Below are 24,241 nucleotides of genomic sequence, written 5' to 3' on the forward strand. Positions count from 1 at the left end.
CCCATGTAAAGGACAGAGCATTCACTTTCCATGTTTGGCTGTAGGGAGTTCTGGTGTAATATTTGCTCAACTGAAAGTTCTGAGGGGAAGAGAAGAGGTCCACCTCTGGTGTCCCCCTCCTATGGATCAGCAGCTTGAATGATATAGGTTCCAGTTTCCACTTGTGCGGGTCCATTAGATTTCTGCTTAAGTCGTCAGCCAGTAAATTTAGTTTGCCTGGCAGGAATGGAGCTTGCAGGTGCATTAGGTTTGCTCAAGGCTGTCTCTCACAGTGCCATGGCTAACCTGCAGAGGGAGTAGGAAAGGGTTCCCCCCTGCTTGTTTATGTACCACATAACTGTGGTGTTGTCTGCCTTTATCAATAGTTGCCCTGGAAGAATAAGGCGTTTGAAGGCTGTCAGAGTATTCTGTACAGCTAACATTTCTTTTTGATTGATATGCAGGTGCATTTGCTTAGGGCTCCATTTGCCTTGAATACCTTGTCCTGCAAAGGGAGTCCTTTGTTGTGGTAGCCGGCCTCTGCCCACCAAAGAAACTCTGCCCTTATGCAAGGAATGATAGGAATCATTGTTTCCTGGTCCTGAGAAAGTTGACACCCGAGACCTTTTAATTACCACTGAAGTTTCCTCATATGCAGTCTTGCATACGGAATTATTAGAATGCAAAGAGGCCATGAACCCTAGGGCTTGCAGCATTTTTCTTGCAGATAGCTGGGTTTTAGTGGCCAGTAGAATGAAATAGTTTGTCAATAATATTTGTTTTTCTGAAGTGAGGAATGCCATCTAGGAAGTTGTGTTCACACTTGCTCTCAGGAATACAATCTGTTGGCTGGGTACCGGATGTGATTTCTTTTTGTTGATGGTGTACCCCCCAGTGAAGTTAGAAGTCTCTGTACAAATGGCAGGTGCTGGAGTAGCAATTCCTGACTGTCCGCCTGAATCAGGCAATCGTGCAAGTATGTGTGAATTAGAATTTTCTCTGCCTGCAACATGCAATGGCTGGAGCTAGGCAATTTCTGAACCCTTGGCGCAGTAGATAAGCCAAAGAGAAGTGCAGAGAACTGATAATGCATAGAGCCTGCTGTGACACGTAGGTATTTCCTGCAAGTTTCCCTTATGGGGATGTGCAGATAAAAATAAATAAATAAATAAAGGCTCAAGTCTAGGGTGGCTAGACAGGGGTCTTTGGCTAGCATAGGAAGCAGCTGTTGAAGAGTAAGCATCTTGACCCTTGGAACCACCAGGAAGGGATTGACAATAGACAGATCCAGGATAGGGCGCCAAGAGTTTTCTGTCCTGGGTACCTGAAACAGTCTGGAGTAAAAACCTTGTCCCCTATGCTCTGCTGGGACAGGTCAAATAGCCTTGATACTGCGAAGAGAAAGTATTTGCTTTTGGGCCTCTGCCCACTGGTGTGAGGAGAGGTCTGGCCATCTGCTTGGGGTTGGCAGTGAGTTTAACTAGAATCTGTATCCCAGGGATACCATGTTCAGGACCCATCTGTCTTGGGTAATGTACTCCCAAGTTTTTTGCATTTAGGGCAAGTTTTCCTCCTAAGGGTGCAAGTACTTCGCCAAGGCTTGGAAGAATTAAGGGTAAGTCATTGTGAGATTTCACCATAGGATGTTGGCTTACTACTCCCCGTTTTAGAAATGGGAGCACTCCATTGCTTAGATCTGTGCATACCCTGAGATTGTAATCGTGGTGGTATGCTGCCCCTGGGTTAGGACTGAGAAGGTCTGGGAGGGGACTGGAAAGGACAAGTTTTTAGAAAGCCAATGCCTACTGAATCTAGGTGGCTGTACCTGTAGGAAATACTTAACAGTTTGCATAGATTTAGCTTTTTCCTCCATGTTTTTGAGGACTTCTGCTTTATTGCCAAAATGGCGTTCTTGATTTATTGGTGCATCTAGTAATTTTGCTTTGACATAGTCTGGCAAGATAAGTTCCTTAAGCCAAGCATGCCTTCTAAGAACAGACCCAGTGACAGCAGCCCTGGAAGATGCTTCTAAGGCATCAAAACCACATTGCAAAGTATGTTTTTCAACTTGGTTAGCAGAATGCATTGACTCTTGTAAATCTTTATGTTCTGCACAATCAGGAATCAATATAATTTTCTGTTTAATTAGCTCCATAATATGTTGCTAATACTTTAACATATGAAACTGGCAATTTAAAGCCCTGATGGTCAGAGAAGCAGAGGTGTATATATTCTTTCCTCGTCTGTCTAAAGCCCTAGAGTCCCTGTCCAAAGGGGCAGGGCTTTTGGCTCTTGTAGCCCTAATGCCTTTATGTCCCTGGGAAATGATCTCTGGATCCGCAGTAGGATTCTTAAAGAGAAACTTGTGGGAGTCAGGTACTCTGTAGTACCTGTCAGTTTTCCTGGCCGCTGGAGGCAAGGTATCAGGGGTAATGCTGGATTCCAAGAAGACATCAGCTACAATCTTCAGAACAGCGGGTATAGCTAGAGGCCTGTGCTGAGGCAAGTCTAAAAATTCTCTGAGTCTCTTTTTGGACCGTGGGTAGTCCTGGCATTCCCAGTGGAAATGCTCTCTTAAGGTATGCAAGGATCTGAAGTAGGAGATTCATTTGTCTGCAACCTGTGGGTTATGGATCCGATATCGGATCCGAACCGGCATGGTTATCCAGCTATGGATCCAAGCTCTCAGCTCCTCCCCTCACCCATAATGCCCTGCTCTACCCTCATGACCCCAGATCTTGTTTGCCGCGCTGGTAACTGGATGTGGATACATAGCTCTCAGCTAAGTAGACTATTTTCTTGTGAAAAATCAGAGAATTTGTTGTTTCTTTAACTTTTTTGTGTGAAAGTTGTAGGTTCCCTTTCTATATTGACTGTTTTTAGTTTAATTTAATTTTCAGTAGTAATTTTTATTCCCTCCCCTCGCTGGCTCGTAGAGTGTGTGTGAGGCCTGTGTGTTTTCTTTACTGTTTAAGTTACTTTTCTGTAACTTTAGGTTTGTTATAGATTATGGCTGAACAGCCTAAGTCTATATTCTCTAAATGCTCCGAGTGTGGCCATAAGCTCTCACCGGCGGATGGCCACACTCGGTGTGTTAAGTGTCTTGGGGTTGAACACCTCACATCTGGTTGTTCCATTTGTGCAGGGTTCAACCCCAGGGCACTGAGGGAGCGGAGGTCCAAGCTGGTCTTGGCGGGTCTTTTACCGCCGGACTCGGCTCCGACCTCCGCTCCTTCGGGGACTCCTGCGGCTGCAGTTGTTCCCCTGTGGCACCCCTCCTGCTCCTGGGACTCAAACTCCCGCTTCAGGAGAGGAGAGGATGCATCAAAAGGACGGAGGGAGAAGCACCACGGCGGGCGAGACCTCTGTTTCGGCCCGCCAGCCAAGCTGGCTTCTCCCCGGCTTCTTTGTCGGTTCGGTCTCCTCCTTCTCGGCTCCGGTCCCCTGTGTGCTTCTCACGGGTCCTGAGGAGGAGGAGACCCGATCTCCGTCGAGGCTATCGAGGAGGCATTCCAGGCCTACCTCGGTAGCCTCGTCGAGATCTACCCATAGCTTCGGATGCTGATCTGGACGGATGATGAGAAGGTTCATCCAGGCCCAGATGCAGATGGGAGTGCTCTTGCCTCCCCTCCGGGAGCTCAACACCCTTTTAAGCCTATTGCTCCTTCTCCGACCCGCTATCTGGGTTGAGCAACTGGAGCCGAGCAGCCGGGCGGGGAGGTCGGAGCCGATAGTACTTGGTACCGGATCCGACCTTGCCTCGAAGTGCGTCGGACCCGATCTCGGAGCCTGGATCCGAGCCGGATCCGGGGATCAGTGCTCGCCGGCGCCGTCTGTGTCGGAGCGCACTGTCCCTTCGGATCCGAGTGCGGCGCGGCTCCGATCCACTCTTCGGATCCGAGGGGAGCCGATTGTCGGATCCTTTGGTCGAGGTCGGCTCCCTTCGCTTTTGATGTAGTGGAGAGGGCTCTGTTGAGGGTCTCCGGACCCCGGCACTTGCTTCGGCTCCGTCCGCTCCCTCTGCACTGGGCCAGGCTTCCACCATCCGGCCCTGGGACAGCCCGTTTCTGTGCCCCAAGTTGCTCCCATGGAGCAAATTGCTGTTCGAGGACTCCTCTGACAGCCCCGAGGAGGCCCTCGCAAGCATACGTGCAAAGGAGGCACATTGACTCCCCTGAGTCTCTCACTGAAGACACGGACTTGGAGGAAGGGGAAGGCTCCCCACGGTCACCCCCCGAGGATGTCTCCTTCGGAGACATCATGGAAATGCTCCGTATTAGAGGGGTGGTCTGCCCCAAGTCTTCCTCGGACGAGTCCGTGTTCTTGGAGGCATTCAAACGGGCCCGTCTACCTCTTGGGTGTCCCCCCCTGCCGACCCCCTGGTGGACCTTATTACCACCAGGGCGTGGAAGGAGCAGGACACCGTGGAGCCAATTCCCAAAAGACCTGATAGGATCCTTAGCCCGCCCTCCGACAGGACCCATTGGAGTAAGGGGCCTCCTGTAGATGCCATGTTGATGGCGGCGGCCACAAAGAGGGAACTGGCTCACGAGAGTCCTCAGTCCACCCACCGAGCAAGGAGTCTCGGATGATGGACCGCTTGGGGAAGCGGATGTTCAGTTCGGCGACCTTCTCGGTAAGGGCGCTGAACTATTTGGCACATGTTATTCGGATGCAGCGAGACCTTATTAAGAGTACGCTGCATCCCCTGAGTCCATTTCGGAGGAGGACAGAGTTCTGCACTCCACCAAAATGGCCACTCTTAGGTCAGTCACAAATACTTCTGCGGCTACTCTCCCATGCTACGGAGGCGCCGCTAGAGCTGCGGGACAGGACTGGTCACTAGGCGTCAGGCCTGGCTCCGCCACTGCGATTTTTCTGAGCCCTTCAAGGCGTCGTTTGAACGCCCTTTGATGGTTCTGCTCTGTTTGGCAAGACCGTTCGCGAGACGTTGACCCAGAGCGAGAAGGACGGGAAGACGCTGTCTGCCGTCAGAATCCGCTTCTCTGCACCCCAGAGGCCCTATTCTAGGAACCAAAAGGGTCAGAAGAAGATGTGGTTCGAAGTCGCAGCAGTCCCAGCCTGCTCCGGACAACCAGTCCTTCCGTGGCAGAGGAGGACAGGGAGGACGCCGCCCTAGAGGCAGAGGGGCTCCCAGAAACTTCGGGTCCAGGGAACCTTTCTCTGAACGGCCTGCGCAGCAACCCTGAGGGTTGCCCGACTGCTCTACACTTGGGGCTGTCGGGGGACGTTTTTCGGGGCACCTAGCGGCATGGGAGTCCATAACATCGGACCGCTGGGTTCTCCAAATCATATCCAGGGGATACCGCATTCCTTTCCTTCACCTTCCAAAGATGAAGTCCCTCCCAGACGTACCACCCGGTCAAAGGGAGGCCGCTTTGGCAGAAATTGGCCATCTGCTTGAGAAAAGAGCCATCCAGGCCGTTCCCCCAGACCAGATCGGATCAGGGTTCTACTCAGATTCTTTTAGTGCCAAAAAGGCGGGGGAACTAAGACCAATCCTAGACCTCTCTCTCTTGAATCTGGCAGTCCCCAAAGAAAAATTCCGAATGGTCACTCTACAATCTATTCTCCCCCTTTTGGGAGAAGGCCACTGGATGTGCTCGATAGATCTCAAGGACGCATACTACCACATCCTAATGGACAGGCTCAGGAGATTTCTCCGCTTCGGCTGGGAGCCAGTCACTACCAGTTCCGGGTCCTTCCCTTTGGTCTCACCACAGCCCCCAGGGTGTTTACCAAAGTACTAGCAGTGGTAGCGGCCCACCTGAGGCTTCAGGGGTGCAGGTCTTTCCTACCTGGACGACTGGCTCCTTACCGCCCCAACAAGGCATCTACTTCTCTCGTGAGACTCCTTTCTCCATCTTGCTCCATTTCTGGGCATCACAATAAATACAAACAAGTCCAACCTGGCACCCACTCAGCTCTTAGATTTCATAGGGGCCAGACTAGACACAAGGAGTTCTGAGCCTTCCTCACTGGACAGAGTTCTAAATCTGCAGCTCCAGGTGCGGGCCATTCTCCATTCATGTTCTGTTCCAGCGGAGTTGGTCCTGAGGGCTCTAGGGTCCATGGCTTCGTCGATAGCACTTCTTCCTCTTGCCAGACTCAATATGCATTCTACAGTGGACGCTCTTAGTACAGTGGTCATACCTTGCTCTCCCATGCATCATCCCATAGCGATCAGCAAGGCTTGCAAGCGGTCCCTCTTGTGGTGGCTCCACTCCCCGGATCTCCACGGTCGCCCATTTTGTGCTTCTCCCCTCTCGCCACGGTGACCACGGACGCCTCCGCCTCGGGTGGGGGCACTTTATGGGCCGGACAGTCCAAGGCACGTGGAGCGATTCAGAGACCTTACTGCATATCAATGTTCTAGAGATGAGAGCAGTGCTCTTAGCGTTGCTAGCACTTCAGGACTTTCTTCCCTTGGGAACAATTGCGATTCAATCGGACAATATGTCTGTTGTCTGGTACATCAACAAGCAAGGGGGAACAAGGTCTTACCCTCTTTGTCGAGAGGCCATGAGAGTTTGGGAATGGGCAATCTCCACCAATCGCTTTCTCATAGCAACGCACATTCGGTCGGTCCAACATCCTAGCGGACAAGCTCAGTCGCACCATTCTGACCCCTTACGAGTGGTCTCTCAATTGTCAAGTAGCGGAGCATATTCGCACGGTGGGGAACCCCTTCCTGCGATCTTTTTGCTTCTCCCTCAAACACCAAGTGCGACAGTTTTTTTCGCTCTAATACCTCCTCCCGGAGGTACCCCAAGAGACGCTCTGGTGCATGCTTGGCCACCCGGTCTTCTGTATGCCTATCCTCCCTTGCCTCTGATGCTGCAAGTTCTTCAGAAAGCTTCTCGGGTGGGTTGCAGAATGATTCTCATTGCTCCATTCTGGCCTCGACAGATCTGGTTCCCCTTCCTAAGGTCTCACTCGGTGAATCCTCCTTGGATTCTGGATCCCATCCCGGATCTGATATCCCATCCATCCTGCATTCCTCCTCCGAACCTGGACAACCTGAAGCTGACCGCTTGGCTGCTCCAGTTCCACTCTTGATAAGGACTCCCGGTATTTCTTCACCGGTTAAGGCTATTTTGGTGGCGGCTCATAAACCATCCACTAGAAAGGTTTACCGAAGCAAATGGAAACGTTTCTCTGTGTGGGCGGAGCGGCAAGGCCTGAATCCCTTCACGGTTCCTCTTCCTGTAGTGCTTGATTTTCTAACCTCTCTTTTTAATGATGGTGCCAGCAGTTCCACAGTCAAAGTTCAACTGGCGGCAATTTCTCACTATCACATTGGTCAAGATTCTACCCCTCTTATGTCAGCCAAATTGTGTAAAACATTTCTTAAAGGTACTTTCCTTCTTAGGCCCCCTATAAAACAAGCAGTTCCTCCTTGGGACCTTTCTTTGGTCCTGCAGGCCTTGACCGCTCCTCCTTTCGAGCCCGCGGCTACGGTGGATCTCAAATTTTTGTCCTACAAGACAGCCTTTTTGGTAGCCATTACATCAGCCAGGAGAGTTTCTGAACTTCAAGCTTTGTCAGCTAAACCTCCTTACTTGGTATTTCATCCGGACCGTGTCTCCCTCAGGACCAACCCGTCCTTCCTTCCTAAAATCGCTTCTGAAGCAAACATCAATCAGTCCATTAACCTCCCTGTTTTCTTCCCTAAGTATGAAAACAAAGGTGAATATAAGCTACACTCATTAGATGTTCACAGGCAACTTAGATTTTATCTCAACAGGACAGCTGGTCATAGGCAATCCGACCAGCTGTTTATTTCCTTTGCAAAATTCAATTTGGGCAAGCCAATTTCTAAAGTTTCTCTGTCCCGCTGGATTTCACAGTGCATTTTATTGGCTTATCAAGCGTCAGGAAGGCCCGCACCGGGGGGGTGTTCATGCTCATTCAACCCGGTCAGTATCTACCTCGGCAGCCTTCAAAGCTAGGATTCCTCTAGATGATATTTGTGCAGCAGCCACGTGGGCTTCATCTCATACATTTATTTCTCACTATAAGTTGGATCTTGCATCTAGGGGTAGAGCATCCTTTGGCTCCGCGGTGCTCCGGAATATCCTTCCATGATGGCCGCCCAAGCAAGATTCAGGTAGCTGGGGACTCTGTCCCACAGGTTGCAGACAAATGAATCTCCTACTTCAGATTTAGAAGTTATGTACTCACCATAACGTTCCATCTGAGTAGGTGTATTCATTTGTCTGCAACCATCCCGCCCTCCTATCCCCCTGGCCTTTCAGTTTCCTGCATATTCCTTGTTACCCTTTTTAGGGTATTGTTGCTTTGGCAAACTCGATCTGAGGTCATGAGGGTAGAGCAGGGCATTATGGGTGAGGGGAGGAGCTGAGAGCTTGGATCCATAGCTGGATAACCATGCCGGTTCGGATCCGATATCGGATCCATAACCCACAGGTTGCAGACAAATGAATACACCTACTCAGATGGAACGTTATGGTGAGTACATAACTTCTAATTTCACCAAAAGAAAAGTCCTCTGGAGGGGAGGCAGAGAGGATGGATTCCTCTGCATCTGAATCCTCATAGGAAAATAAGGGACTGTCCTGGTAATCAGAGGGATCAGAGTAGTCAGGCTCACGGTCTGTAGAATCAGAAGGAAAATCAATCCTTTGCCTTATAGAGGGGGAAGGCTGTCTTCCCCTAATTATCTAAGCATTTGTTTCTGTGGTATGGGAGCTACAGCATACGCTTTGGTCATCAGTTTTCTAGGCGAAGTGTGAACTCTGGGCCTGAGAAACTCGGTAGTTTTAGTTAGAAACGAAGATGTCGGATTCATACGACCATCAGACGGTTGGAATACACCCTCAGAAGCCGGTGCCTGCACAGCGGCTCCGGACCCATCCAAGGTAGAGACATCTGCAGGTTCCATAGTAGAAGAAGCAACTCGCAGCACACCGGACTCCAAAAGGGTCTCAGCAGAGCCCTGCGAATCTGTAGAAGCGGGTATCAGGGGCTGCGAAGGCACCTCACTGAGTACCAGCCTATGCGGTCTGCCTCTGTCTTTATCCTTACGTTTTTTTGGAAAATCGGTAGCCGGATGACTTATCGAAGCCATTTCGGAAAACTGAGAATGAGAGCAAAAGAATTTAGCGACAAAAATAGCCCGATGACAAATAGTTCAGGCGTTGAACAAGGCACAGAACCGACAGCGAGGAACATAGTGGTCTGGGCCTAAACAGATGACGCAGTAAGAATGAAAATCTCTGTGAGGTATTTGCTTTCCACAAGCAAGACAATTATGAACTTTTTCTGATATCTGTTTAGAGCAAGAAAAAAAGAACCCCAAAGTACATTTGTGTACACTTACCATAAATGTAGATGTTCGAGTGTATTCACTGTTGATGACAAAGATAGGCCTTTGTCAAGCATCTCAGTTAAGTATTGCAGTATCTGAGGAGTATTTGGCTCTGCTGTATCAGTTCCTTGTGCTTGATTCCAAGCACAGAATCTCTTCCATTTATCAGCATAACATTTTCTAGTACTAAGCCTTCTGGCTTCTAAAATGACATCCATCACAGCTTTACTGAGAGGTGTTGTTTGTATGACTACATGATTAGCCATGCTGCCAGGTTCAGAGTCTGTAGTTGGTTGTGCAGGATCTGATTGTTTTGCTGGGATAGTAGTTGTGGTCTTTGAAGAAAGGTCCAAGCTGGGTATTGAGACAAGTTCTTTAGGATTGGGTACCAGTATTGGCGGGGCCAGTCCGGGGCAATTAATATCATCTTTGGCTTCTCTTGTCTGACTTTTAGGAGGACCTTGAGGAGGAAGAGGCAGAGGAGGAATGGCATAAACTGATAGGTTTTTCCAACTGAAGGATAGGACGTCCACTTTCCATGCTTGTCTGTGATAAGTCCTTGTGCAGAATCTTTTCAATTGATAATTTTGAGGGGAGGCAAATAGATCTATGTCTGGGCTCCCCCATTTCTCTGTAACCATGCTGAAGACTTGTGGATTTAGTTTCCACTCGTAAGGGTCCATACGGTTTCTGCTTAAATCGTCTGCCAGAGTGTTTTGTTTTCCTGGCAGGAATTGAGCTTGAAGATGTATTTGGTAGGTCAAAGCTGTGTTCCACAGTGCCATGGTTAATCTGCAAAGAGGGTATGAGTGTGTGGCCCCTTGCTTGTTTATATACCACGACTGTGGTGTTGTCCGTCTTTATCAGTAGTTGTCCTGGATGAAGTAAGTCCTTGAAGGCTGTTAGGGCATTTTGAACAGCTAGCATCTCTTTCTGGTTGATATGTAGATGCATTTGTTTCGGTGTCCATATGCCCTGAATGCATCTTCCTGCCATGTGGGCCCCCCAGGCATAATCTGATGCGTCTGTTGTTAAGGTCTGGTTGGCAGGGGGTAGAGTGAATGGCCGTTCCATGTTTTGGTGACATGCCTTTGCCCACCATAGAAACTCCTGTTGCAGGCAGGGAATGAGAGGAATCATTGTTTCCAGACTGTGAGAATGTTGACTCCATAAACTTTTTAGGTACCATTGAAGTTTCCTCATATGCAGTCTTGCATATGGAATCAGTAGAATGCAGGATCCCATGAAGCCCAGAGCCTGCAGAATTTGTCTTGAAGAAGACTGGGTTTTTGTTGCAATCAGTTTGAAGTAAGAAGTCAGTTGCCTTTGCTTGTCTGGCGTGAGGTAAGCCATCTGGGCAGTTGCATTCAAGCTTGCACCCAGGAATGTTATTTTTTGAGAAGGTACCAGTTGTGATTTCTTTTTGTTTATTGTGTACCCTAGGCATGTTAGAAGCCTTTTCACAAACGCCAGGTGTCGAAGAAGAGTGTCCTTGTCCTCTGCTTGAATGAGACAATCATCCAGATAAGGATAAATTTGAATGCTTCTTTGTCTGCAAAATGCAATTACTGGTGCCAGGCACTTTGTAAAGACCCTGGGCGCAGTAGATAAGCCAAAGGGCAGTGCAGAGAATTGGTCATGCATTAAGCCAGCCTTGAATATGAGGCATCTTCTGCACGATTGTCTTATTGGGACATGCAGGCATGCCTCTTTTAGGTCTAAAGTCACCAGCCAAGCATTCTTTCCCAGCATGGGCAGAAGCTGCTGCAAAGTCAGCATTTTGAATTTTGGAATGTCCAGGTATGTGTTCAAAATCGATAAATCCAGTATTGGCTGCCAGGCCTTGTCCTTTCTGGGTACCAAGAACAGTTGAGTAAAAACCTTGTTCTTTTTCCTGTTCTGGTACTGTCTGAATGGCCCCCATTATCCAGAAGGGATGTAACCTGTTTCTGTGCCTCTGTCCATTGATTTTTTGGCAGATCTGGCCAACCATTTGCCATTGGCAGTGTGTGGAAATGGAATCTGTATCCCTGTGATACGATGTTTAGAACCCACTTGTCCTGGGTTATTAACTGCCAATTTTGGGCAAAAAGTGCTAATTTTCCCCCTATGGGTGCTGCCAAAAGATAAATGCTTGGTGTAGGCAGAGGGAAGTCATTGGGATTGCTTTCTGTAGATTTGTGCTTTATCTCCTTCAGATTTGGAGGTGGAAGCGCCCCACTGCTTTGACCTGTATGAATCTTGCGCCTAGTATCTAGAAACCTTAGGGCGTCTAGATTTGCCCCTTTGAGCTCTGTCTGACACAGGAAAGGACCAATTTTTTGTAGGCCAGTGTCTACTGAATCTTGGTGGTTGCACTTGTAAGAAGTCTAACAGTTTGCATAGACTTAGCTTTGTCTTCCATTTTCTTTAAAACCTCTTCTGCCTTAATACCAAACAGAAAATCATGCTGTAAAGGTGCATCTAGCAATTTAGCTTTAACATGATCAGGCAAATTTTGTTCCTTTAACCAGGCATGCCTCCTAATCACAGATCCAGTAACCGCGACCCTGCAGGAGACCTCTAAGGAATCAAAATCACATTGCAAAGTATGCCTTCCAACTTGTTCAGCTGCATGCAATAATTCCTGCAATTCTTTATTTTCTGCACATTCTGAAATCAACATCATTTTCTGTTTCAGCAATCCCATAACATGTTGTTGGTACTTAAGCATATGAAATTGACAGTTTAAGGCCCTGTTTGCCAAGGTTGCAGATGTATAAACCTTTTTTCCCCCATCTGTCCAGTGCCCTTGAATCTCTGTCAGAGGGGGTAGGATGTTTTGCTGTTGAGGCCTTAACTCCCTTTGGACCCTGTGAAATAGTTTCAGGATCAGCAGCAAGGTTTCTAAATAAAAATGTACGTGAGTCAGGGACCCTGTAATATCTGTCAGGCTTACTGGGAGCTGGAGGTAAGGAGTCAGGGGTCAAACTTGACTCCGAAAACACATCATCCACAATGTCTAAAACAGGGGGAATGGCTAAAGGCCTGTGCTGATGGAGAAGAAGGAAATCACTGAGCCTCTTTTCTGATTCTGAGTAGTCTTGACTCTCCCAATGAAAATGGTCCCTCAAAGTATGCAAGGTTTCTACAAATGAATAATCCTCAGGAGGAGATGCAGATGGAATAGACTCCTCAGCATCAGAATCCTCATAGGGAGGTATAGATAATTCCTGATCAGAAGAAGAATCAGATGAAATAGAAACCTGATCTGAAGACTCATAATCAGTGTCTTGCCTAGGCCTCTTATCTGAGGGGGGGGGGGTGGATACCCCTGATCAAGGTAATGAGGTCTTCAGCCATTTTGATCATCTGTTTTTTAGGCATAGAAGCCTGTGCACGTGGCTCATGCGTTTTTTAGTTTTAGAAGTTGCTTATGTCTTTGTTTTTGCAGCTGTCGTCAGCTTGATATACAAATGTTGAGGTCTGAATACACCCTCAGAAGCCGGTGCCTGCTCAGCGGCTCTGGACCCATCCGAGGGAGATACATCCGTTGGTCCAATACCTTGAGTATCTTGCGGCATGCCGGGCTCCACATGGGTGTCGGTAGAGGACCGCAACTCGAAGGTAACGGGTATCAGGGGCTGTGAAAGCGCCTCACTGAGTACTGGCGAACCGGCGACTGGCTTAGGAGAAGTTCGTCGTCGGTTTGGATCTCGACTGCCTTTCTCTGTCCTTTTCTTTGCGTTTTTATGTACTCCGGTAGTCGGACTGCTATCCGACGACATTTCTGGGTAATTAAATCCGTTTCCAAAATACTTTGATGCAAAAATAAACCAACGCTTAATAGTGTGTTGGTTAAATCTAGCACAAAACCGACAGCCAGGCATGCTGTGATCAGGGCCTAGGCAAGGAATACAGTATAAATGGAAATCTTTATGAGGTATTTGCTTCACACAAGTAATACAATTATTAACTTTTTCTGATATTGGTAAAAGGCAAGAAAAAAGTCCCCAACGGGGTAGTTAGCTTTAGTGAAGACTTCGATTCTGAAACACAAACTCGAATAATTCAGTAGTCGGCCGACCAGCACTTGCAAAATGCTTCGGCTTCGGGCACTGCGCGGCAAGAAAGACTGAAGAAAATGGCGTCAGCTGCATGTTTTATACCCCTGACGACCTGATGTCATGGAAGAGGAGACAGCAACCGACGCAGGACCCAAGACTTTGGAATTCAGGCCGACTGAGGGCAACCTGCCAGCAGATTACCCAAATGTAATGACTGCAACAGTGAAACATGAAGAACATCAGGGTACTTATCTTTTAGAAGACTTCAGGTCTGAAACTCGAAAAACTAAAATTTCAGGAGTTGGCCAACCGGCACTTGTGAACAACTTCTGCTTCAGCCACCGCACGGCAAGAAAGACTGATGTAATGGCGTCGGCTGCATGTTTTATACCCATGACGTCCTGACGTCATGGAAGAGGCGACAGCATCCGACACAAAAACCCCAAGACTCTGGTATTCAGGCTGACTGAGGGCTACCTGCAGGCAAATAACCCAAAAGTGATGACTGCAACAGTGAAACACGAAGAACATCTTCAAGACAGTCAACTCTGAAAGAATTCAAGTGCTACTATTAAACAGCATTCTTGCAACTACTCTAGTATACTGATAGAAAACCAAACTATACAGTCGTACTGCAGACATAGATTTGCAAATTTATTTTTTAATCCTGCGCTATTAAAAATATTAAGAGTTTCTTGACATAAGGTAATACTTAAAGGATGCAGCAATACAAACTCCACAGAGTCAAAGCAGCAATGAAAAACTTTCAAAAATGTGTTTACAGCCAATTTAAAAAAAATGCAAAAACAATTTTTAAACTTCTCACGTACAAAAAAAAAAAAAATGAGAAGTATAATGTAATAAATGTGGTACTTACATGTATAAATCCTGTATATTTTTTATCTATCTCCACTAGCTGCTGATCAGCTTTGTTCCTCATAGAAGGTTCTGGGTCTGTACCCATAGCAATCAAGTATGGCACACACTAAAATAAATAAATAAACAGAAAATGTTAAGAGATGCACCCTGGTATACAGGTAGCAAAGGTCAGTACTCACGCAATTCAAAACAATTTGCTGAACGTAAAAAAACAGTCTGTCTAAAGCTGGACATTCAGTTCAAAAGACCTCTCTCTCTCTGTTCAATAAGCTACAAAAAAGTTAAGTTACTTGGTATCTACTGTAAACAAACTGTGTGTTCTTACATCACTTGCTTTAGGAATACTGTCTCTGATAGGCCTTATTGCTTGGTTTATCTTCTGAACAAATCATCAATCAACATCTATATTCAATGGCTACAAGCACAGACTACATAAACACTGGCCTTTACATATGCCACCTGCTCACATGCTACTTGTCAGAACTCTCTTGCAAATCAAGAAAAACAATGATGACCTGTCATTCTGCTGTTAAACAAGTGATATACAAGATATATACTTACCTGACTTGCAATGAAATGTAAGAGTCATGGCCAGTTGGGGGAAATACAAACTTTTAGGGGCACAAAGACAAAGACTATTACTGACCTCATATCAAAGATTTAGTGGGGGCAAGTTTCACAAACTCCCCAAAGATCTACTACAATCTGCTGACTATGCAGTTCAACTTCTCATATATACATACACAAAGATATATGGCTTACAAAATGGACCAACAATGTCACCAAAACTGGAAAAAAATTAAGAAAAGGCCTCCCTGACAGATACTATGACAACCACCTTAAGCCCTTCTCCATCTTATCCTTACTGCCTGATTCTTTAAAGTTTCTGTACACACCTCTATTTGAGAAAAAAATTAACTCTGGTATGTGACCATGCAGGCCATAAAAGTTAGTGCTCTTCTAACCAAGTTACTGGAGGTGTAACCTTTCTTACCATACTTGCCCAGCAACTTTAACTTTGGCAAAAGGTAAGATGGGAAGAAGATGCAGTGAAAGACTCTTCCTTTTGATTACAAACCTCCTGCCTGATAGTTCTCTATAAAGCTAATTTATTCCTGGGCACTGGTGGCTAAGAGATACGTTCTGGTTACTAGGATTCACGACATCTTGAAATGTCTGAAAAAGAGGAGGAACATCCACTTTGATTGGCAGGTGCACCAACTTTTTGGGGGAAGTGGGTTCCCTTGCAAGCCAGCAAAATAACTTTCCCATAACAAGCCCCACTTTGGGTGGGGAGACCTTGACTATGGAAACCCAATGGACTGCAAAGATGTGTCCTCAAAATCAAAGTCAGAATAATGATGTGGCTTCAATATGCTTCATGTTCATGTTAAAGTCCTCCATTTTGGTGGATAAAAGAGGTGCTTTTCCCCCTTTTTTTCCTCTTAAAGACCTTCAGTTACACCCATGGAGGTTTCCGGTTTCAATGTGAAATGCAGACTTATGTTGCTCTCACTCCTCACTTCAACAACTGTAAGGCCTTGCTGGTGCACAGTGCTTTACTGTAGAATTAAGCATTTTGTTATGGAACAGTTTGCTGATGAATGCTGGCAGATACTAAACAGGAGTACAGGTGACAAGTGGATGGCTATAAAGGGGGTAAAATTTATCAATGACTATTTTCTAAAATCAGGCATTCAGAATCTGCCTGAGAGAATTCTTAAGATCTGTAAAATTATTTAGGATGTCTGAAATGAAGGTACCAGCCATTGATGTTGACTTGCAGAAGAGACCTAAACCACTAGAGTCAAACTGTTCCATACTTGTATGACTGGCCAACAGATTTTGATTTCAGAACTGATGAAGATGGCAAACCCTCCTTTATTAAAGCTGATACAGGACCTATATGCCTCTTTTGATTTTTGGATTTCTCAGGCTTTTTAATTCCTTTCCATTCTCCCTCTCTTTATTTATATTCTTGCTCCATACTGTATAATGTCTTGTGCTTACAACTGTGTTTTCGGAGCATTGTGAACAGAACAACTTCATTAAGAAAGAAAAATCTCTTAAATGTTTGAACTTATCAGGTTTGTTAAAGTTTAAACAAACACTACTAAACTCAAACTTAAAATAAGGCCTGAAGAAAAAATTATACAATGTAACCTTTAGCTACAATTGCTCTACCACAAGTAGACCAAATCACCAATTTAAGGAGAAAATACACCACCTTAATTCACAGAAAGTCCATATATAACTCTTCCATACTTTAAAATTTTCTTGAAAAATGATTTATTCTACAGTAGACAGCTATGCAAATGGAAAACTATAATGCAATACTGACAACCAGTACTCAAATGGTGACAAGAAAAGTACAATTGTGTAAATAAACTTACCATAACCATAAATGTTCCAATGATCACTGCTGCAGTAGCTTTAGCTATATGGGTTAAATCATGACAAGGATATAACAGCCAATCAGTTTCCAAAGCTCCAGGACACCTTCCACATGCCCAAATATGTGGGGACCTCAAGCTGAACTGACTAAACAACAAGTTTGCCTGCCAAACCCTTCAGAGCTTTCCTGACAACAGGAGAGTGGGAGGCGGAGCCCTGAAAGAACAATGCTAGGGGGAAAAATTAACTTCCACACCTTGGCACAAACAACACAACAAAACACAAGTGGGGTGGAGGAAGAGAGCAGCTACTGCAACAGTGATCACTCGAAAGTCTAAGATTATAGTAAATTTACAAACACAACTGTACTATGTTCATCATATTCAGGAGCCCAAGGAGAATGGTCCTATCAAAGCCTGACCTGAACCTAGAGAAGGAATCAAGTTTATAGTGCTTAAAAGTATGTAGAGAGGACCAAGTAGCAGCCTCTAGAATACAACCCTTTCCAAAAAGCTATAGATGAAGCCAAGGCCTTGGTAGAGGGAGCTTTGACCCTGCCTGGAATAGTTTTGTTAACAAAAGGTAATATTCTTAGACAACCATTTGGAAATGGTCTGTTTTGACACAGGTTATGCCCTCTTACCTTCACAAGAAATGAAGAACTGATATGAAGATCAATGTAATTCTATCAAGACAATACACAAGTTGTCTGTGGACAAAGTATGAAGCATCCTTTCTCCCCCATTTTTAGGTTTAAGAAAGAAAATGGAGAGATTAATAGTTTGGCTTAAACTCAGATTCTACCCTGTTGGAAAGGAGATAGGGTTAACTAACTGTAAGAGACAGAAACTCAGATATTCTTCTTGCAGAGGTCAGAGAAATCACAAACTGTTTTCTATGTTAAGAACGTCAAAGTCAGCAAGGTTAGCCGATTCAAATGAAGTAAGTGGTAGCTTCTCTTAAGATCCCAAGAAAGGGCCTCCTGTTTACTTGCGGCCTCTGATCAAAACCCCTTTAAAAATATTCCGACATGAGACTGCACTGAAAGAAAAGGATCCCTAGGCAGACATGCTGAAATGGATGATAAACGAGCCTTGACAGAGGAATTAGAAAGGCAATAGGACAGTAATTCGCACAAATATTGTAAAACCATAGAACTAGCCTTGCGTGGGTGCTGGTTATGCTGTTGGCACCAACTAGAAAACCTTTTCCATTTGCTAATATCTTGCTTCCTAGTAGCAAGCTTTCTTGCCTCCATTAGTACCTGCTACCCATCCTCAGTCAACAGGTGCCTATACAAGGAATGAAGACCTTATCATCCAGGCAGTCGATTGAAGGTGACTGATGTCAGGCTGCATCAAACACTCCTGTTCTTGTGTGAGTAGATCAAGTCTGGGAGGAAGCTTTTAAGTGCCCTTGATCATTTCTAAAAGGGAAAACCACAGTTGTCTGGGTCAGAAGGGAGTCACTACAATGACCTTGGGGGATTCCTTCTGAATCTTCAGAAGTACCCTGGATATTAGTGGAAAGGGTGGAAAAGTATGTAGAGCATTTCAGTACAAAGAAAAGAAAAGGCATCTGTCTTTCCAGTTCTTCTAGCATGGAGTCATGGAATACAATCTTGTCAGTTGATTGTTCAGAGAGGAGGCAAGGTCTACATGTGGAACTCCCAACAGATAGATCAAATCCTGGAAGATCCCCCAACCTAGTTTCCATTCATGAGGGTCTGCCCTGGTCCTGGTCATCTTGACTGCCATACAATTTTGCTCTGACAGAATGTAGGATGTCTGTAGAGTGAGACTGTGCTGTGAAGCCAATATCCCAATCTAACCTAGCTAGTCTTCTAAAAGAGGGTACAAACTGGTTCCCCTTGTTGGTAGATTTATCACGACTGTCGTATTGTCTATTAACTTGAACAGGTTCCAAGGACCAAAGTATTTGATATTTATGGGCTTGCATTTGTCCTCTATGCACCACACACCCCACACTTTTATTCCTCCTGAAACTGCTTCCCAAGCAAAGTCCGAGGGGATCTGTAATGATAGACTGCTTTGGAACAGGGGAAGGAGGGACCTGGAGTTAAGGATATCTGTAGTCTCCACCAAATGATCCCTCTTCTGACAAACCCAAGCACTAAGATTTCAAAAGACAAAGTGTGTTGGTGCTGGGACCAGAGAGACTTGTGTAAGAGATATCTCAACCAAGAGAGATTCCTGATACTTTGAAAAAGACTGCAAAGATAAGCAAGTCTAAACATGGAAAAATGTAAATATATGGTAGCCTGCAATAAGCTACAACTGGAACTAGACACTTTGTGAATAACTCTTGCTGCAGTGGATAGGTCAAAGGTAAGGTAGAGAACTGGTAATGTAATTCAGACACAAAAAAACTTAAATGTCTGAAGTCTGAATGAATAGGGATGTGATAAGCATCTTTAAAGTCTAAAGTTACCAGGAAACTTTAAAGAGGAAGAGATGGTAACGGTTTGTGAAGTGACATAATTTTGAATTTGAGCGTCATCACAAACAGGTTTAGGAAAGAAAGATACAGAACTGGTCTCCAAGCATTTTCTTTCTTTGGCACTAAGAACATCCTTGGATTAAAAACACTTTCCCACCTAGAAAGGAGAAATTGGTTCTCTCATTCATTGGAAAGTACAGTTGAGCACACTTACCATAAATGCAGATGTTCGAGTGTATCCACTTTTGCAGTCATTACATTTGGGTTATCTGCTTGCAGGTAGCCCTCAGACGGCCTGATTAACAAAGTCTTGGGTCCTGCATTGGTTGCTGTCCCCTCTTCCATGACGTCAGGTCAAGGGTATAAAACATGCAGCCAATGTCATTACATCAGTTTTTCTTGCCCCAGATGTCAGGTGCCCCCCTAATGGGAAGCAATTAAATATAAAAATACAAATATATACCTCCAACAAAAAAGCAAATACACCAAGAAAACTTTTAAGCATAGTAAAGGAAAGTAGAGGTATAGTCAAAAGAAGTTAGGGGGCTGGAGGGAGGGTAACCAGGACTGCAACAGTGAATACACTCAAACATCTACATTTATGGTAAGTGTACACAACTGTACTATGTTCTTCGAGTTTCACTGTTGCAGTCATTACATTTGGGTAGATTCCCAAAGCTATGGTTGGGAGGAGGAATTTAGATAGCATTAGGGCCAGCTATAAGGCCCTGCAAGACTGCAGTGGCAAAGCCAGCTCTGGATTTAGAGAAAATTGGCAAATGATAATGCTTGGTGAAAGTATGTACAGAACTCCAGGTAGCATCTTCTAGGATGTCCCTGGTAGGGACACTTCTGAGAAAGCCTGTAGAGATAGATGCAGCCCTGGGGGATAGGGTTTCCATGGTGCTTATAGCAGAAATGAATGCAATGGCTTATCCATTTAGAAATGGTTTTCTTTGAAATAGCTTTCCCCTCTGCCCCTGCAGTAAATGCCACCAGCAGCTGTTCAGATCTCCTTTGAGGTTTAGTCCTGTCCAAGTAGAATTCTAAGTTGTATGTGCACATCTAAGGAATGCAGTATACATTCCCCTTTATTCTGTGGATTGGGAAAGAAGGCTGGCAAATGAATGGACTGATTAAGAGTCACACTGGATACCACCTTGGGCATGAAGGATGGATTGGTTCTGAGGGACACCCTGTCTGCATGAAAGATGATGAAAGGCTCCAATGCCATAAGGGCCTGTAATTCAGATACCCTTCTAGCTGAAGTGATTGCTAAAAGGAAAGCTGTTTTCCAAGAAAGAAATTTTACGTCTGCAGTAGCAGCTGGCTCGAAAGGAGGTAGAGTGTTTCTCCAAGACAAAGTTAAGGTCCCAAGGCTGGGGCTGGAGCTCTCCAGGGTGGTCTCAACTTTTTGTCCCTCTGAGGAACTGCTTGAGCAGTGGATGAGAGAAGAGGGAAGGTTCTGTGTTATAATGAGCTGAAATGGCTGAGGCGTGGATTTTAATGGAGGAAAATGACAGGCCCTTGTGAAGCATCTCAGTTACGTATTGTAAAATCTGATGTAAATTGGGTGCCGCTGTGCTCATCCCTTCAGATTGGTTCCAGGCACAGAATATTTTCCATTTTTCAGCATAAGATTTTTCTAGTACTAGGCCTCCTTGCCTCTAAAATGATATCCATCACAGGTATGCTGAGGGATGGTAAAGGAGAGATTAAGTAATTAGCCAGGCTGCAAGGTTCAGTGTTAGAAGCTGAGGGTGCAGAATCTGGTTCTCCTGCTGAGACAGCAGGGAAGGAGTCTGAGGCAGGTGCCATGGAGATAACCGTGACACACTGCGCAGGAGGGGGTACCAGTGTTGGCGCGGCCAGTCTGGAGCAATCAAAATCATCCTTGGTTTGTCCTGTTTGATTTTTAGTAGTACTTTGGAGAGCAGAGGCAAAGGGGGGGAAGGCATAGACTGATAGGTTTTTCCAGATGAAAGACAGAGCATCCACTTTCCAGGCTTGTTTGTGGGGAGTCCTTGTGCAAAATTTGTCCCAATTGGTAGTTCTGGGGAGAGGCAAACAGGTCTATATCTGGACTCCCCCATTTGCTTGTCAACATGTAGAAAATCCTTGGTTCCAGTTTCCATTCGTGTGGGTCCATGAGTTTACTGCTTAGTCCGTCTGCCAGTGTATTTAATTTTCCTGGCAGGAACTGAGCTTGTAGGTGCACCTGGTAGCTCAAGGCTGTGTTCCACAATGCCATGGCTAGTCTGCAGAGGGGGTAAGAATGTGTACCCCCTGCTTGTTTATGTACCTCATAACAGTGGTGTTTGTCCGTCTTTACCATTAGTTGTCCTGGAAGAATGTGGTCCTTGAAGGCTGTAAGAGCATTCTGTACAACTAACATTTCTTTTTGATTGATATGCAGGTGCATTTGACTTGGGTTCCATCTGCCCTGAATGCACTTCCCTGCCAGGTGAGCCCCCCATGCATAGTCTGATGCGTCTGTTAGGGTTTGGGCAGCAGGGGGTGGTGTGAAAAGTAGTCCCTTGTTTTGGTGGCAGGCCTCTGCCCACCAAAGGAACTCTAGGTGTAGGTAAGGTAGGATAGGAATCATTGTTTCAAAGTCTTGGAAAATGTTGACACCATAGGCTTTTTAGATACCACTGCAGTTTCCTCATATGCAGTCTTGCATATAGAATTAGAAGAATGAAGGAGGTCATAAGCCCCAAGGCTTGTAGTATTTGTCTTGCAGATAGCAGAGTTTTTGTGGCTACTGGTTTGAAGTAGGTTGTCAAATGAATTTGTTTCTCTGGCGTGAGGTAAGCCATCTGGGAAGTTGTATTCAAGCTTGCTCCCAGGAATATAATTTGTTGACAGGGTACCAGGTGTGATTTTTTTTTTTATTTATGATGTAACCCAGACAAGTTAAATCCCTTTGTACAAAGGCCAGATGATTCAAAAGTATGTCCTGGCTTTCTGCCTGAATTAGACAATCGTCCAGGTATGGGTATATTTGAATATTTCTTTGCCTGCAAAATGTAATGGAGCTAGGCATTTTTTGTGAGTACCCCGGGCGCAGTAGATAAGCCAAAGTGCAGTGCAAAGAACTGATAGTGCGTGTAGCCTGCTTTGAAGCATAGGTATCTTCTGCAAGATTTCCTAATCGGGATGTGCAGGTATGCTTCTTTTAAAACTACTGTTGCCAACCAGGCAACTTTGCCTAGCATAGGAAGTAATTGGTGAACAGTCAGCATCTTGAATTTTGGAATCTCCAAAATGGTGTTTAGAGTAGACCGGTCCAGGATAGGATGCCATGAATTGTCTTTTCTGGGTACCAGGAAAAGTCTTGAGTAGAAACCTTGTCCCTTTTCCTCTTCTGGTACTAGCTGAATAGCACCCATGCTTAAGAGAGAAAGTACTTGTTTTCGGGCCTCTGCCCACTGATTTGGGGTTAGGTCCAGCCACCCACTTGGTGCTGGCAATGTCTGGAAGTGAAATCTGCATCCCTGGGACACTATATTTAAAACCCATTTGTCCTGGGTAATGAGTTCCCAATTCATTGCATGAAGAGCAATCGTTTCTCCCAAAGGGGCAGTCAGTTGATAAGTGCTTGGAAATTTTAAAAGGAAGTCACTGAGACAGTTTACTATAGGGGGGAGTCTTATTATTACCAGATTTGGAAGTGGAGGCCCCCCAATGCTTAGTGCTGCGTCTCCCCTGGGACTGAAACCTGGGGTTTTTGCTGTGTCTGGGTTTGGCTTGAGAAGACCTGGAAGGGGCTGGAAAGGACCAATTCTTAGAGGGCCAGTGACTACTAAATCTCGGAGGCTGAACTTGTAAAAAATCTTTAACAGTTTGTATAGATTTAGCTTTATCTTCCATCTTTTTAAGAACTTTCTCAGCCATGTTGCCAAACAGGCGGTCCTGATTTAAAGGAGCATCCAACAATTTAGCTTTAACATGATCAGGCAAAGATTGCTCCTTAAGCCAAGCATGTCTTCTGAGCACAGACCCAGTAATCTCAGCAATGCAAGAGGCCTCTAATGAATCAAAAACACATTGCAAAGTATGTTTTTTAACTTGTTCAGCAGAATGCATTACATCCTGTAATTCTTTATTTTCCACCCAGTCAGGAATCAACATCATTTTCTGTTTAAGTAGTCCAATACCATGTTGCTGATACTTTAACATATGAAACTGGCAGTTTAAAGCCCTAAAGTGTAAACCTTCTTATCCCATCTAGCCAGCGCCCTGGAGTCTCAATCAGAAGGGGTAGGATTTTTAGCAGTAGAAGCCTTAATGCCCTTGGGCCCCTGTGAAATAGTCTCTGGATCTGCAACAGGATTTTTAAAAAGTAACTTGTGGGACTCGGGGACCCTGTACTATCAGGCAGGTTTTCTGGGAGCAGGAGGCAGGGAATCAGGGGCCAAACTAGATTCCGAAAAGGCATCAACAACAATGTCTAGTACAGGAGGAATAGTTAAATGCCTACGCTGAGGTCGGAGAAGGAAATCCCTAAGCCTCTTTTGAATCAGAAAAATCCTGGCTTTCCCAGTGGAAATGCTCCCTTAAGAGTATGTAAGGTTTCCCCAAAAGAAAAATCCTCAGGAGGGGAAGCAGAGGGAACAGAGTCCTCTGCATCAGAATCTTCATAAGTAGATAAGGGCAAATCCAGATCATCAGAAGAATCAGAAACAACAGAATCTTGATCAGAAGATTCATAATCAACTTCAGTCCTAGGCCTCTTAGAAAGGGGGGGTTGGCTACCCTTGATTAGAGTTATTAGATCTTCAGACATTCATATCATTTGATTTTTAGGCATAGAGGCCTGAGCATCTGGTCTGGGCATCGGTTTTTTAGGCATGAATCGAGATTTAGGCCTAAGTAAAGAAGGAGGCATCGGGTTTAATATGCAAGACCATAGGCCTGAATACACCCTCAGAAGCTGGTGCCTGCATAGCGGCTCCGGACCAAACCAAGGTAGAGACATCCGCGGGTTCTATAGTTGAAGCATCTCGCAGCATAGCTCCGAACGGGTCTCAGTAGAGGCCTGCGAATCAGAAGTAGCGGGTATCAGGGGCTGTGATGGTGCCTCACTGAGTACCGGCGAACTGGTGACTGGCTTAGGAGAAGTGTTGTC

At 45.5% G+C, this 24,241-nt stretch overlaps 2 protein-coding genes across 3 annotated transcripts in view; one reads left to right on the plus strand and one right to left on the minus strand.

Annotated features, from left to right (window-relative positions):
• The window catches only part of NIPBL (NIPBL cohesin loading factor), a 4,951,262-nt gene that overhangs the window by 806,535 nt on the left and 4,120,486 nt on the right, over window positions 1–24,241 (minus strand). The window contains exon 40 of the mRNA XM_044076429.1: window positions 14,255–14,362. Coding sequence (XP_043932364.1) covers window positions 14,255–14,362 — 108 coding nt within the window. The remainder of the gene's footprint in view (window positions 1–14,254; window positions 14,363–24,241) is intronic.
• IST1 (IST1 factor associated with ESCRT-III) overlaps window positions 1–24,241 on the plus strand; it is a 1,439,276-nt gene that overhangs the window by 125,046 nt on the left and 1,289,989 nt on the right. The gene's annotated exons all lie outside the window — the stretch shown is intronic.

The sequence above is a fragment of the Protopterus annectens genome, chromosome 1.part0 (genome assembly GCF_019279795.1).
Source record: "Protopterus annectens isolate FY-2018-M chromosome 1.part0, PAN1.0, whole genome shotgun sequence".
Taxonomy (NCBI): domain Eukaryota; kingdom Metazoa; phylum Chordata; order Ceratodontiformes; family Protopteridae; genus Protopterus; species Protopterus annectens.